Here is a 16,944-nt window from a genome sequence, read left to right on the forward strand (position 1 = left end):
TTTTTTTCAATTTTTCATAGAAACAGGGCCTCACTTTGTTGCCCAGGCTGGTCTCAAACTCCTGGGCTCAAGCAGTCCTCCCGCCTCGGACTTCCAAAGTGCTGAGATTACAGGCGTGAGCCACCATGCCTGGCCCAACTCACAATACTCTCATACCATTCATAGTATACCCCTTAGTCCACTAAACTTCTCAACAAGTTCAAAAAGCTTCCTTCGTCAGCTGGGATTTGGTCTGGTTTCTCCAAAGATATACCAAAATAACTACTTCCAAGTAAGAGTTGTCCCTAAAGCACATCAACCTATCTATGATCACAATGCTACCATTGTTCAAAATATTCTTGAAACTTCTTTTGGAATTGTTTTTAGAGGCCACATCTCATTATTTTGAATATCCTCGATAGTGCCAAATCTTTGTCCTTTCAAAGTTAATTATTTTTTGGGAATAGCATTTGTATCATCTCCATTGAAGAGCGTGAGTGAATAAACTGGGTAAAACTCACGGAGAACAATTATTTTAAAAAATGATCTCTTGTGTGGGTCCTACATGCCTTGACAGCCAGTCTAAAAGGAGTTTCCAGAAATCTTGGAACAAGAAAAGCATATTTGAACTACCTACAAAGGATACTATTTAGATGCACAAAAATTTGGGGTGCTTATAAAAAACCAGTTCTGTTATGTTTTAGTTCTGTGTCTGGGTGTTATATCTATTCTATAACATTATTAGGCTATATGTTTATATTTATGATAATATGTCATTCTAAATAATGTGTTACAGATAAATAAAATATGAAAGAGAAAGAAAAGACTGGAATACTGCTGTTCTTACCACTACTGAATATTTTGCGAAACTCTAAAATTCCTACTACTTGGGTTGGGGATGGTTGGAGAGGCATTGCATCTATACTGTGACTAAAAAAACTGGCCAGTTCTCCATTGCCCAGTTTTTCCCAGGCTGAGTTCTAGATTTGTTCCCAATGCCTCTCCTTACTGCCCTAGTGAAGCAGAACCAGATTCCTCTTGGGTGACTGGAGCAGTGAGGTCAGGCATTATCAGCAACCACTATTACTGCTCTCCCCAAGAATTTTTATTCCTATTTGTTGGATCCTTGAGTTTCTCATTCACTCTTTCATTCACCCATTCACATAACAAATACTAAGTCTCACCATGAGCTAGGCACTGGCTCGTAGAAGCTACAGAGATTGATACAATAAGATCCCGTCTGCCCTCCAAGAAACACAGAGCATAGATAGAGTCTTTAATTCTACTTTGAGGAGTCAAAGAAGATTTTGCAGAGGATGAAGAATGAAAGATGAATTAGAGTTTAAAAGGTAAACAAGGGAAGAAGGGCATGCCAGAGGGCACACCTGTGTAAGGCCCCAGAGGCCTGGGGAGCATGAAGTCTTTGAGGATCTACATTTTCACGACTCTGACATGGAATCCATTAAGGATTAGCTTATTATTAATTACTAGCTTATTACTATTAAGGAGTGGCTAAAAGAATCCTGGAGTCTCTTTTAAGGAACTTCAGTTTCAATGAGTAATCACTGAAAGCATTTAAGCAAGCGAGTGACATGAACAGTTGCACATTTTAACGGGATCATTTGAGTGACACCACAGAAAATAAACCGGAGAGAAGGACAGAGACAGTAGTTAAGAAGGGTGAGTTACTAGAAGTAGAAGCAGTAGAAAGCTACTGCAATATTCCAGAAGGGAAATAATGAGGCCTTGAATTCATGCAATGGCAGCAGGGATAAAGAAAAGGAGTGCCACTGGAAATAGATTTGAGGTAGAAAAGACAGAACCTATTGACCAAATAAACAGACAGGGGACTGGGGAAAGGACTGCTGTTAACTCCAAGGTCTCCCTCACGTCTGGATAATGAGTGGGTGGTGGTAGGGGGGTGGACCAAGCTCTAGAACACAAGGGGAAGATAAAAGAAAAGATCAAGGGGAAGGTAGAAATGATGAGTTGTGCTTTGAACACGCTGAATTTGAGGGAGTTGTAGGATGTGTCCACTATAGGCCTGACATTCAGAGATGAGGTCTGGGACATGGAGAAAGACATTGATGGAACCTGAGGGCAGAATAATAACACGGATTTACTACTTTGTACATACAAGGTACTGCGCTAAATACATTTCTTTACTCTCATTTAATTTGTATAGCAATCCACAAAATAGATACTGTGATGTCTATTTTAAGGATCTGGCCACTGTGGCCAGAAAAGTCAAATGATTTGCCCAGGATCACAGAGATAACAAGAGCTAGGCTGTCAGTTCATGGATCCATGTGCTTTTTTAAAAGCAAGAGATGTCTAGAGAAAGCCTGAAGCAAGCAGGCCCCTGGGACCATGTCAGGGGCCTTTTTATCAGCATGCTCCCCAGCTCCATGCCCCACTGGTCTTCTTTTTGGGTACAAGCCCTTTTAGGGGACTCACAAAGTCTACAGGTGGGCCCATGTGGGCCCAGCAGTCTTGCTTTGCAAGAAGGAAAGGAAGAAAGAAGATGGAGATTTAAATGGTCAAACCATCACCCTCATCTTCCTAAGATCTCCACTTCCCTCATCCATCCCCACTCAAAAGCCCAACTAGGATACTAGGGAGAAGGCCAGGGGTACTCAGAAACACCTGATAAAGTATATATTTCCAACTATTTTATTTGAAGATGCTAGGAAACCATGTTGAAAACAAGAAATATTAAGGCTAGCAGAGTATATCTGCGCCAAAAGAAAGCTAGGCTCACATGAAAAAATGGACTGGAGTCTTTGAAGAAACTTCTTGCTACAGGTTGCACCAGGTTGGATCCATCTCCCATGTCCTTAAAGCCACTTCAGTCTGAAGCTTTGAGAAGCACTAAAATGATCAACTTAGAAAGCATTGGTGCCTAGCAGTGGAAAATGTGATACTCTCCTCTGTTTACCTATAAGGAAATTATTTAAATCATCACAGCAAGAACAACAACTCTGGGGAAACTAGCTCCAAGTAGAAACTGACTTGAGATTACAGTTGTAGTTTATTCTAAACGTATCCAAATCACTGGTATATTAACTAGATAACCTCCATTTGGTTTTATCTTAACTTGGGGGAAAAAAAGTATCTTCCTTAAGGTCAGTGATTAATTACATTTTCTTCACAAGGTGTATACTTGGGGATGTGTATAAATAAGGCTAGGACATATAAAAGCTGGAAGGAGCCCTTTTATTCTACTCTAATTAGATCCTTATCCAAACACCTGCTATTCACAAAAAGATGGGTCACATTGACAATCAAAAATAACATTTATATATAGCACTTTTCGTTTACATATCACATTTCACACATAATTATTCATTTAATCCTCAGACAACTGATGAGGCCAGTAAAATTACTATCCTACACGATAGTCATAGAATGTGCTAGTGAATTGTGGAGTAGACTTTTAGTACAGTAGAATCTTAAGAGTAGAATTTGAGAGAAGGTCATTCAGTCTTGGCTCCTCATTTAACAGACTGAGCCCCAGGGATGTTAAATAACCCTTCCAAGGTCACATTGCTGGACCACGGTGCTGGGCATGTACCTAGGTCTCCTGGCTCTTCCCACTACAGTGTACTGGCTACCACCTGGAGGTACCTGAAATAGAGGTGCAGGCAGAGACTCTGAGGTCTGAGAGACCTGGCCTGGATTCCCAGCTCTACCACCCAGTGGTCAAATGACCTGGGGCAAATTGCTTCACCTCCAGTCTTCGGCTTCCTTGCCTCTAAACAGTAATAGTAATAAACCACCCTCCAGAGTTGTGAGCATTAAACGAGATTACATGCATAAATCATTTGCTCATGGTAAGGAACTGGAGTTCCTGGAAAACATGACAAAGGCACCACCACAGCTGGGGTGGCTGTCTGAGCCAATGACTCCAATCCTGAGTCCGTTGCTTCTGGCCTGTGCTGTCGGGGTGCTTTTTCTCTGCATGAGCAATTTATTTCCAAACTAATGTCATAAATTAGTTCATTTTGCAGTTCTTGAACTGAAAATTTTTATTCAATATCTTTTATGAGAATCACTCAAAGAAATGCCAGAACAACAATAACAGTAATAGCTAACACTTATATAAACCCCACTTATGTGCCAGATACAGCTCTAAACACTTTAAATGTACTTAATCCTCACAGAAACCCTGTAAGATAGTTCAAAGGTAAACTGAATTGATAAAATAAATCTGACGTGATTTTTTCTTTTTTTTTCTTTCTCGAGATGGAGTCTCACTCTGTCACCCAGGCTGGAGTGCAATTGGTGTGATCTTGGCTCACTGCAACCACCACCTCCCAGGTTCAAGAGATTCTCCTGCTTCAGCCTCCTGAGTAGCTGTGACTACCAGTGTGCACCACCACGTCCGGCTAATTTTTGTATTTTTAGTACAGACGGGGTTTCACCATGTTAGCCAGGCTGGTCTCGAACTCCTGACCTCAGGTGATCCACTTGCCTTGGCCTCCCAAAGTGCTGGGAATACAGGCGTGAGCCACTGCGCCTGGCCAAATCTGACGTTTTAAAAAGATGTATTTACACTGACAGTAAAACTAGTTCTTTGTATATATCTGGCTGCAAAGAAACACTTGGAGGTTTTGGACAGGATTTAAATTAAGAGACCAAATGGTGTCCACTCAAATTCAATTTGAGGCAATCTTTCAACATTTCTCCCACTCTGTTGCCTGCTAAAAACATCATTTTCCCTCAATGGACTAAACTATGTAGTACTGACTTATTTTAAAAGGTTTATGATGAAAAATTTCAAACCTATACAAAAGCTGAGAGAATAATATAACGTATGCCCATGTACCCACCACCCAGCTTCAACAAATTACCAGCTTCAATAAACCATCACTTTTCAATGGATTTTTCCTTACCCCTCCCCATACTCCTTAGGGAAGACTTTTTTTTTTTTTTTTTTTGAGACGGAGTCTCACTCTGTCGGCCAGGTGCAATCTCAGCTCACTGCAACCTCCGTCTCCCGGATTTAAGCAAGTCTCCTGCCTCAGCCTCCCGAGTACCTGGGACTACAGGCGCCCACCACTACGTCCAGCTAATTTTTGTATTTTTAGTACAGACAGGGTTTCACCATGTTAGCCAGGATCGTCTCATCTCCTGACCTCGTGATCCGCCCGTCTCGGTCTCCCAAAGTGCTGGGATTACAGGCCTGAGCCACTGCGCCCGGCCGACTTTTTCTTTTTTTAACAAATGCTATGCACAGACAAAACATCATCTATGAGAAACCTGATTCTGAGCGTCCTTCATATCACACTCTGCTACAAAATGATTCCACCTTCTCTTTCCACAATTTCTAGTCCTTTTATTCTAAGTCTATTCCCTAGCATAAGGCTTTATCCTACCCATTTTCATCCCTCTGGCTTTGCATGTGGCAAAATCCAAACGGAGAAAGTAAGTGTCTGTGGGGCTTCAAACATCCAAATGACAGTGAGAAGAATAACAAATTCATCAGAGAGGGTGAGGGGTAAAAAATGTGAGAGGCACTCCAATACAAATCTTCTTGGCAGATGGGGAAACTGAGACCCATGCTCTTAGCTGTCCAAGGTACAGATGAGAATCACTTGAATCAAGAAATGAAGACAGGATGTGTGGAAAGTAAGCTTCTACTATCCATACTTCACTCCTTTCCACCATCTCTACCCATTCCTACTACATCTGTGAGGGCCAGAACCATTTCCCCAGACCCTCTGGGGGCAGCATTAAACTGTCTCAAAGCATGTGTAACATCAGCAGATTTTTAAATCCTTAAGGGCAAAAATCAAACCTCAGTCTCCCCCCACAAAGCTTAATAAGGTAGTTGATTGACACTCAGTGGTCACTCAAATATTTACCGACCCAGAACAGAGCTTCCTAGCGTTAAAAGTTCTCCTTTACCCATTTCCCAGCAACCAGAACCCTAAGCCTATCAGGCTTCCTATTTTTCTCTCTCTCTCTACAAGCTCCGGCAGCCCCATTTCTTATGAGGCTGTAGTATAAAGAACGCAAAATGGGTAATCAGAAAGACTGAGTTTGTGTCTTGGCTGCTACATCTGGTTTGTGCGGCCTCGGACACATCACCCCTTTCCAGGGACTCCACACCCGGATCTGTAAAATGGGCAGGTTTTAGGAAGCCTTCGTGGATCCAGCCTCCTCTCCGGCGCCGCCCTCTTCAAGCAGCGCCACACTGGGCCTCGGCTTCTCCCACAATGTCCACGACCTGGGGTGGGTCCGCTCCACTCCCCGAGCTGCTCACACTCCAGAGCACTGCATCCTTACCTCCCACTCCCAGGTTGACCTTGCGGGGGTCCGGATCCTCCCGGAAGTCGGCAGTGAGCTTGAAGACCAGGACAGGCTGGGCTTGCGGAACCTCGGAAAAGACTGACGGAGGCGCCATATCGAAAAAGCAGGAATCGAACGCTTTCACCCTGCGCCCGGAGCTGGCCTGTCAGGTCTGGCCGCTGCGACTGGAGGAGACTCTCACCTTCACCTAGCCGACGGGGGCGGGCCCGCGGCCTCCAATGGTCGAGCCGCGTCCAGAGCTTGGCAACGCGATTAACCAATCGGCAGCTTGTGACGACGAAGAGACGGGCGGGAAGGAACGCTATTAGCCAATCCAAAAAAACAATCTTATCGGCGGCCGAGAATGATGTAACCAATGCAATTTACTCCGGCTTAGGCGTGGGCGGAGACTACGGTTGATTGGTAGAGCGTGCTCCTATCGCAGAGGCTGTTATTCCTCCGGTCTCCCCGCGGAGGGGAGGAGCCGAGCGCGCGGCGGGTGTCCAGGAGAGGACGCCTCTTCGACCTTCGAGGACCTGGAGGATACGGGGAGGTGGCCGGAGGGAGTTCCCGAGGACAGGTCTTCCTGTTCCCGCCGAGCAGGTGTTGGCGCTGCCAGGCCCGGCCTGGCGGGCACGGGTTAGCAGCCAAATACGCAGCGTCTGTGCTCGGGACGCGAGTGTTCGGCCAGGACGTACAGCTCCGGAGCCCGCGCGGGCGACCTTGACCACTTTGGTCGGCTGTTTCCCTCTGAGGGAAGTGTAGCTGTGCTGCCAGCCTTGGTCTCTGGCAGGGAAAGTCCTTCCAACAGGAAGGGGTGCCCGCGAATTCCTTTTTGCCGCTCTTCTATTAATAGTTTGAGATTTTCCTCCCCGGTTCCTTGCAGAGGGCCTGGTGCTCAAGGACCTCGGGATCTGGGCGCGGCGTCCCTTCCCAGCTTCCACCCGCGCGCACCGGACCAGATCTTGCTGTCGTCAGCTGGCTGGTACCCAAAGTGCCTCTTCGTCAGGCTGTTCCTTCCCCGTTCGAGTCCTTCCTCCCCAGGAGCCCTGTCCATCTGTTGACCTTCAAGACCCAGAGCGAATGCCACTTCATCCATGAAGCCTTCCCTTAACCCTTCCTTATTCTGGCCAAAATGTCTCTTTCCTGTGCTTCTGTACTTTTAACAATTTTAGAAAATGCCTTTGTGGTTAAGAACCTATCCCCGGGACTGGACTATCTAGGTTTAGATTCTGGCTGCCGCTTACGAACTTGGCAGGTTTAGTCACGTTATTTTAACCTTTCTGTGGGAGTTCCTACTCCGTGGAAAAATAGTATTTTCCTCAGAGTTGGTGTGGGGATTTTGTGAGTTATCACATATACGAAGTGGTTAGTTGCATGCAAGAACCACTCTCTAAATGTCAGCTATTGTTACCATTGCATATCTGCCACACCCTTCGTAGATGGTAAACTTTTTTTTTTTTTTACTTTTAGGTTCAGAGGTACATGCACATGTTTGTTTTATAGGTAAATTGCTTGTCAGGTGGGTTTGGTGTACAAATTATTTTGTCACCCAGATAGTAAGCATAGTACTTGACAGGTACTTTTTCTGATCCTCTCCCTCCTCCCACCCTCTACCCTCAAGTAGGTCCCGGTGTCTTGTTCTCTTCTTTGTGTCCATGTGTTCTCAATGTTTAGCTCCCACTTATAAGTCAGAACGTGTAGTATTTGGTTTTCTCTTCCGCATTAGTTCACTTAGGATAAAGGTCTCCAGCTCCATCCATGTTGCTGCAAAGGACATGATCTCTTTCTTTTTTATGGCTGCATAGTATTCCATGGTGTATATGTACCGTACTTTCTTCATCCTGTCTGATGGGCATTTAGGTTGATTCCATGTCTTTACGATTGTGAATAGAGCTGCAGTGAACATACATGTACATGTGTCTTTATGGTAGAACGATTTGTATTCTTTGGGTATAGATCCAATACTGGGATTGCTGGGTCGAGTGGTAATTCTGTTTTAAGTTCTTTGAGAAATCGCCACACTGCTTTCCACAGTGACTAAGCTAATTTCTGTTCCCACCAGCATTGTATAAGCATTCCCTTTTCTCCACAACTTCACCAGCATCTGTTATTTCTTGACTTTTATTCATAGCCATTCTGACTGGTGTGAGATGATATCTCATTGTAGTTTTGATTTGAATTTCTCTAGTGATTAGTGATGTTGAGTATTTTATATGCTTCTTGGCCATGTAGCTTCTTTTGGCTAGGGACCTGTAAGTCTCCCTAAGTTTCTTGCACTTACTAAGCCTTCAACAAATGGTAGAAGAGTCAATTCTCTTGGTGTTTCAGAAGAAAACAATATCACAGCCCCTCTCCAATGGATAGTACTATAAATCTTAAAATGAATTTTCATTCAGAGTAATAAACACAAGCCAAAGTTTTGTAGATATGTAACATCTATCAACTTTTTGTGTTATCTACTTGTTTTCCGAAACACTGCTTCTGGTTTTAAAGGTAACTGCCCATAGTGTTTCACTAACAACATTTTAAGCATTACAAGTTCAACACTGAAGGTCAAATGACAATGAACTTTCAGTGCTTCCAAAAGCAGGGGCAGAGGGCAACTGCTGAGGGGGACATTGTATAGCCTAACCTTCTCAGAATTTGATTTAAAAGTATGATCTTCACAGCGTTGGCCAGCAATATCATGGTCACTCCCTACGTCATTCCCTGGGAGAAAAACAGCCCTAGGTTACCTAAACACTGTTGGCTAAGACCAAATATTTATTAACATCCTAAGCAGCCCCATAATCAAGCCAACGCTGATAGGGACAAAGAAGGTGCCATGTGCAGTTTTTCTCTATGTCCCCGCAATATCTGATCTGAATTTTAAAAAGGGCAATTACTGGGGGAGAAGGAAGCCTATATATTATGTAGGATCCAAGTCTCAAACTACTTTCCTAGCGAGTGTGAGGTTCTTGGAGATTAAGTGCAGTACCTTTCTGTCTTGAGTCCTGTAGGCTGCCCTTCTAATTTAATGCCAGTCTTGAAATAAACAGAATGCTTTCCAAGTCATCGCTAATTTTAACACTTTGGCTTAGAATTGATTCAACACTGCCTCCTTGCTGAATGGATAATTCAAGCAAAAGACTCAAGAGCTGGATGCTACCCAGACAGGTAGGCAGCCAGATGAAGTGAGTGCCCAGGGAAAGGGCAGTAAGGGTCGGAAGAGAAAGAGGCTGGTGTTGTCACTGCCTCCTGCCTTCCTTATGACTGTCTGTTCAGGAGTCGTCCTAGCATCTCCCTTCTGCCGTGCTCCCTTTCCTGAAACCTTTTCTTCAGAAGAAGTGGAAAAGAGGAACAGGGAACCCGTATAGCAACAGCATCACCTGGAATGAATTCCTTTAGAACATACTGTCTTGGAAATCTAAAGCCTGCAGGGCTGGACAGGCAAGAAGAGCAGTGAGCACTGCATGAACCTATAAGCAAATCAGCATGTGGATGGTTTTTTGTTTTTTGGGTTTTTTTGAGACAGTCTTACTCTGTTGCCTAGGCTGGAGTGCAGTGGCACGATCTTGGCTCACTGCAACCTTCGCCTGCTGGGCCAAGGTGATTGTCCCACCTCAACCTCTCAAGTAGCTGGGACTACAGGTGTGCACCAACATGTGCAGTGAATTTTTGTAGAGATGGGGTTTCGTTGTGTTGGCCAAGCTGGTCTCGAACTCCTAGGCTAAGCAGTCGGCCTCCCAAAGTGTTGGGATTACAGGCATGAGCCACTGCACCAGGCCACACATGCTTATTTTACTCAGTCTTGCCCCTGAATACCCAGAAGGCCTAAACTTAGGAAAAAGTCAGGGGAGGGATGAGTTTATCATTCTTTGCACTCAAGCACAAAGTGCTTTGGAGTCGTTATATTTGGGTGAGTGCTTGCACTATGAGTAGGATATTATTTAGAAGCTGAGTTGTGTGCTGAGCAAATACTTCTTTAAAAATCAAAGCTGTATGAAGAGATCTGTTCTAGAGTCACAGTGTGGCTAAATAGTGTGCTATAAGATAAGCATAGGGCTCCTGAGGTGGTGCTGTTCTCCCACTGTAGTGAGTTTACTGTTCTTGCTAAGGAAAGTGATCCTTTATCAACCTCTCCTCTCAAATGAACTGGCTTGTTTCCTGAGTGTGCCTTCATGGAACTATGTCTCCTCTTCCCTCAGTTCTCTCCTTCCCTCCCTTGTGTATGACTCCTCCCATAATCCACACACATGGATTGAACCAAGTGAGTATATTTATCTGCTTCCTACCTCATAGAAGGGCATAGAGTGGACAGGGTCTAAGGTTAGTTCCTGAACTGAGTACCCACACATGCAGAACTTTATTTAAAGCTGCTGAAATTTTTGTATAACAGATAGATCAATAGGACTGAAAACTGATGGTTTTACCTACTTGTTGAACGTGATTAAGTTCCATGGCACCATTTTAAAATTGTGCTGTATAGTTTTTGTATGTTGCTTAAGAAGCAGTTTAGCCTAATGGTTAAAAGCATGGCCTCTGGAACTAGATTTCCTCTGTATGCCTCAGTTTCCTCATCTGGGAATAATAATAGTTCTACCTCTTGGGGTTGCTATGAGGATTAAATTATTTAATTTAATTAAATGATTTCATACAACTCTGAATTGTACTTGACACTTAGTACTCAAATATTAACTGGGCCCATCATTATCATTACAGATGTTGTTTACAAGCACTTGCCTTTGAGATTTGTTTAGCTTTTTTATTAAATTATGAGCGGCATAGTAGAACAATACATAGGCTTGGGCCTGGAATCAAATTCTCGCTTTGCCTGTTACTAGTTTGAAACTTTGAGTAAATTACTTGATGTGTCTGAGTTTTAATATTCTTATATGTAAATTATTTTTTAAAAGGATTTTGCTTAGTGTTGATATACACACGTTTAACACAGTTATGGAAATTATTTTTTTTACTATTGTCATAGATAAGAAATTAGCCCCTGGGTTGCTGGAGGGTGGTAATGGTTAGGCAAACTCTCTTTGAAGTCTGCTTGATCTGGCCTCTTGCAGGCATGTACTCCGAAATATTTTTCAAATGGAAAAGAAGGCAGAGAACACAATTTTCAAAATATCTAGAGGCCTCCGAGAAGTCTTTGTAGAGATCTATAAAATCTCAAGGCAATTTAAAGGTAATAAGACAACTTTATTAATAATTAAAATGTAAATGTTAATGATAGCCCTTTGTATACCTATATTATCTTTTTCTGAATAATAGAAAATGTTTTAGAAACACTATTCTCTCCACATCCTGGGGCCGCAGCCTTCTCCAAAGAAACACAAAGAAGGAAATGAATTGCCTTAGCAAAAAAACAAATAAAGACACTCCAAATAACAGAAGAATGGGAAAGCTACAGACCTTGAAGTCAGAAGAAAATTTCCTCTCCTTGCCCTGTTTCTCCTTAAATGGATCACCAGTAGAGTCTCTTACTTCTAGAGCCATGTTAAGCCTTTTTCCCCTAAGTTGTAATGTCCTTTTGGTTGCATCATGTCCTAAGATGCAAGATGGTACAAGATGAAGGTATATGAAGAGATAATGAAGAAAACAAATTCAATGTATTTGCCAAGAACACAGTCTTTTAAATAACTCTTAAAGGGTTCGTTTAGAGCAATGTAATAGATTGTGGTAATCTAGTACACAAAGCTAGTAGGAATCTCCTGTATTAATAATATTTCAACATTCAGCAGTAGAGGGCAGCACTGTCCTTTTGCAAAATGTTGCGCACTCTTGAGAAGGAAAATAAAGGCAAAGCTCCTGACCCCTCTATCTGTGTTTACTTTTACCATAAAAAGAAAGAAAAAAAAAAAGAATTGGAGTATTTTTATTATGGTTTAGGTGATGATGTATAAAGAATGTCAGAGCCTGGATTGCCTGGAAGTGGTACACCAGGTAATGCGAAAAACACGGAAGGTTTGAGGTCCCCCACTCAGGATATGGGTTCTGTCTAGCAAAGATAAACAGTAGCTTGACCCTGGGTAATCAGATAGGGTTATCATATGAACAGACTTAATGCTCCTGCACTTTCTGGATAGAAGTCAATCTACTGAAATAGCAGGATGTGGTTTTAAAAAATGTGTGTAACTCGTATAGTCTTAGCCCTTTCTGCTGTGTTAGTGTTGCTCTCTGTTATACATGGGTCAGGTCAGAACTATCTCAAATACAGTATGTGTATTATGACTTGAAGAAATGGTGTCAGACATGATGGGTAAGGAATGTCTTTCATGGGACTGCAGTTGGCTAAATGGCTGTGTATAAATAGTGAAATTGAAGCCTTGTATGCTCGTCCTCATTCTATCACAGTATGATTTGAGTTTCCCTAACCAGTAAATAGCAAAAAAAAAAAAAAAAAGATCTGTTATTTTGTACTAAAAGTTACTTGATGCTCTTTAGCAGGATGACAGAATAATTCTAATTTTAGCAAATATAAAACCATGGTAATTCTGGCACATTTGGATTCTGTTTAACCCTGAAAACACTTTTGGCAGCAAATCTTCAATGCCAATTTAGATAAATCCCACTAGGAATAAGCACTGAAAGACATTGAGTCTAGTTCCCAGCTCTACCATGTGAAGTTGGGCAAATTACAACCTCTGAGCTTTTATTTCGCCTGTTAAATGGAGATAATACCTCCTAGATTTATTAAAAGGGTCAATTTAGAAAATATATATTAAAATGGTTTGAAAGCCACTTACGTACCTAACAAATATTTCTATCCCTGTAGCTGAAAAAGATTCCTGCCTAGAAGACTTTATGACTCTTCTCATTTGGTATCATTCTATTGCCTGAGATTGTTAATTAACTTTTATGCATACTTAATATTTTCTCCCAACTTGGTTGCTAGTTCCTTGAGAACTGAAACCATCAATTGCACTTCTTGGTATCCTCCACAACAAGGTATGTAGGTACTCAAATATTTGTTGGTTGATTAAAAACATAAACTGCAAGACATAATTAACTCTTTTTAAAATTGTGGTTAAAAACATGTATTTACCATCTTAACCATTTTTAAGTATACTGTATATTAGTGTTTACTATATGCACATTGTTGTGCAACACATCTCTAGGACTTTTTCGTCCAGATTTCTTTTTTTTTTTTTTTTTTTGAGACAGTCTTGCTCTGTTGCCCAAGCTGGAGTGTAGTGGCACCATCTTGGCTCACTGCAACTGCTGCCTCCCAGGTTCAAATGATTCTCCTGCCTCAGCCTCCTGAGTAGCTGGGATTACATGTGCCTGCCACCATGCCTGGCAAATTTTTGCATTTTTAGTAGAAATGGGGTTTTACCATGTTGGCCAGGGCTGGCCTGGAACTCCAGACCTCAAGTGATCCACCCGCCTCAGCATCCCAAAGTGCTGGGATTACAGGCTTGAGCAACTATACCTGGCCTAGCCATTTTCTATAAACCTGAAAATAGATGCCAGAAAAGAAGGTGCCGCTATAAAATGCTTTCATGAGTGATTTATGTCTAACATACAATTAAACATTTATGAGCAGGAAATTATCAGGTTAAAATATAAACTCGCTTGCCAATTATTTGATTTTCAGGATATCTGCCTTTTGTTAATTACTGAAAATAAAGTATTATTTCTAATCACTATTGGTATCACAATAGCATTTTTATTTGGCCAGTATGTGTGAGGCCTGGAGTATGGAGGAAAACTGTCCCAGAAAAGGACCTTGCATTGGCTGTAGAGAGTTCTGGAATGCTCAGGATGGCAAGATTGTATTTAACTCTTAAAAACAATGCACCTTTTCAAGCACAGATTTTCATCTGATGTCGTGACTCTCAATTATGTCAAATTTGTTTGATATATTAAAAAATTGGTTTTCTCCTTTGCACAAAATAAATTCTAGATGGATAGATTTAAATATTTTAAACAATATTGGGAAAATAATATTTTAGAAACATAGTATTAGGGTAGAATAGACTTTCCTAATCATAGCACAATCTCAGAAGCTATAAAGAAAATAATTGACTTTGCATGGCTATAGACACCATAAATAAATATGTGATAACATGGAAGAATATTTGCAACATGCTTATTAGTCACATCTATTATATACTCAGAGCTTCACTGTATTGGTGGAAAATGAGGATATAAAGAAATTCAGAAAAGAATAAATACAAATAACCAATAAACATACCCAAAATCATCCTCATTATTAAATTGAAGCCACTCTATCAATGTTTACCCATTAGACTGACAAACATTTTAAATGTTGAAAAAATAGTGTTGAGGGGAAAGAGCACTGACATGCACTACTGGGGAGACTGTCAATCAATAAAGCCTTTTCTTAGAGTGCATTTTGGTAATAACAGTCAAAATTAAAATGCACATAATACCATTTGACCAAGCAATTTCTCCTCTAGGAGTCTATCCTAAATAAATTTATACAAGTTTTCAAAGATAGGTATGTAGGCATACAGTTATGCATTGTAGCTTTGCTTTAATAGAAAAAGAGTAAACACATGTATTATTTTTGAAACCTAAAAAAAATCAAGTTTTTACTGAAAGAAAAAATGACAGGTTTGAAGCAGGACAGTGGCCATGGAAGTTGGAATCCACTAAGGCATATGTAACAACTCACCTGCTGAGTCAACAAAAATAAATAAAAATTTTTAAAAAACAAGCTTGAGAGACACTTCACAGGAATAGAAAACTAAGACTGTTTCTATCAATGATAGTGAAGTAGAACAGACAGGAAAAAATAATTCTCCAAAGCAAAGTATGTATGTGTGTAGTAACTTAAAACTTCAGATATTATGAGAAACTATTTTTAATTAAAGAACAATGTGGTGTGCTATAGTTTAGAGTTGATCTGGAAACCTGGGGAGCTATTGACGCTCCTTAGTTAATAAAATAATAATTTTTAAAAATATGAATCCCCATTATCCGTAGCAAACTAACGCAGGAACAGAAAACCTAACGCAGGAACAGAAAACCAAATGCCGCATGTTCTCATACGTGGGGGCTGAATGATGAAGAACACATGGATACATGGAGGGAACAACACACACTGGGGCCTGTCGGGTGGGAGTAGGAGGAGGGAGGGCATCAGGAAGATAGCTAATGGATGCTTGGCTGAATACCTAGGTGACGGGATGATCTATGCAGCAAACCACCACGGTACACATTTACCTATGTAACAAACCTGCACATCCTGCACATGTACTCCTGAACTTAAGAGTTGAAGAAAAAAAAATAACTACCACAATTCTGTATCCAAAGTCCTAGAATAGCTCCTGACATCAAACAGATGATAAATATTGGCTGAAGGAATGAATGAGGATATTTGCACCCGAGTTTTTATAAGAATAGATGTAAAATTGCCTAATGACTATTACTTGGTCTGCAACAAGTGTTTAATAGATACTAGTTCACTACTTATACTTGCCTAACACATCACAAAGTTTTATTTATTTAAAAGAATTTATATAGTGCTTGTTATATGCTGGGTACTGTTCTAAGTTCTTTACAAACACTAACTCATTCAAGTTGTATCAAGTGAAGTAGGTGGTCTATTCCATTTAACAGATGAGATAATTGAGGCAAAGAACAATTAAGTAATTTGCCCACGATGGCACAGTTAAACAATGGTGGGGATATGAACACAGTCTGCCTCCAGGGTCACTTCTCCACGGTGCCATATTGCATCCCACATGGTAAAAACTTACTAAATGTAAGAATGAATAAAATGTTACTGTTTTTGAAATTACATTATGCTTTTGCCCCAGAGAGCTCAGAATATTTTATACCAAACCATGCCTAAAAATCATTCCCACAACTTCCCTTTGAGGTAGAGCATATTTCTGAAATCATGTTTTAGTATATTACTGGTTTACTAGTTGTGTTTAAAAAGAACATGGGAGGTCATTGTTCCTATGATAAAGTCACAGTATTTGTTTTTTGACATCATATTCATTTCCATGACAACAGTTCCAAGTTCCAAACACAGAAACATCTTGCTCTAGAAATGGAAGAGGCATGGGGCCTACAGAGAATTACATAACAATGTCAAAATTGTTTAAAGGGGTAAGGTTGTGTGTGTGTCTTTTAATCTTTTGCGTAACTAAAGAAATGAGTCTCCAACTTTTTCAATCAATAATCTTTTTTTTGTATCTAAGCTTTGTAGGCTTTTCCTTTTTTAAGATGGAGTCTCTGTTGCCAGGCTGGAGTGCAGTGGCGTGATCATAGCTTATCACAGCCTCAAATTCCTGGGCAAAAGCAGACCTTCTACCTCAGCCTCCCAAGTAGCTGGGATTATAAGCACAACCCACCTGTTGGCTAGTTTTCGTTTTTTGGTGTTTTTTTTGTTTGTTTGTATTTTGTTTTTTTGTTTGAGTTGGAGTTTTGCTCTTGTTGCCCAGGCTAGAGTGCAATGGTGTGATCTCGGCTCCCCGCAGTCTCCGCCTCCTGCATTCAAGTGATTCTCCTGCCTCAGCCTTCCAAGTAGCTGGGATTACAGGCATGTGCCACCATGCCCGGCTAATTTTACATTTTTAGTAGAGACGGGGTTTCTCCATGTTGGTCAGGCTGGTCTCGAACTCCCAACCTCAGGTGGTCCGCCCACAGCCTCCCAAACTGCTGGGATTACAGGCATGAGCCACCGCACCCAGCCAGTTTTCATTT

General features: G+C 41.3%; 1 protein-coding gene across 1 annotated transcript in view; it reads right to left on the bottom strand.

The window, feature by feature from the left end:
* Window positions 1-7,543, bottom strand: part of GOT1 (glutamic-oxaloacetic transaminase 1, soluble) — a 30,446-nt gene extending 22,903 nt beyond the window's left edge. The window contains exon 1 of the mRNA XM_011977374.1: window positions 6,271-7,543. Coding sequence (XP_011832764.1) covers window positions 6,271-6,388 — 118 coding nt within the window. The 5' untranslated portion in view covers window positions 6,389-7,543. The remainder of the gene's footprint in view (window positions 1-6,270) is intronic.
* Between the last annotated feature and the right edge of the window lie 9,401 nt (window positions 7,544-16,944).

Source organism: Mandrillus leucophaeus, unplaced genomic scaffold (assembly GCF_000951045.1).
Source record: "Mandrillus leucophaeus isolate KB7577 unplaced genomic scaffold, Mleu.le_1.0 Scaffold18, whole genome shotgun sequence".
Classification (NCBI taxonomy): domain Eukaryota; kingdom Metazoa; phylum Chordata; class Mammalia; order Primates; family Cercopithecidae; genus Mandrillus; species Mandrillus leucophaeus.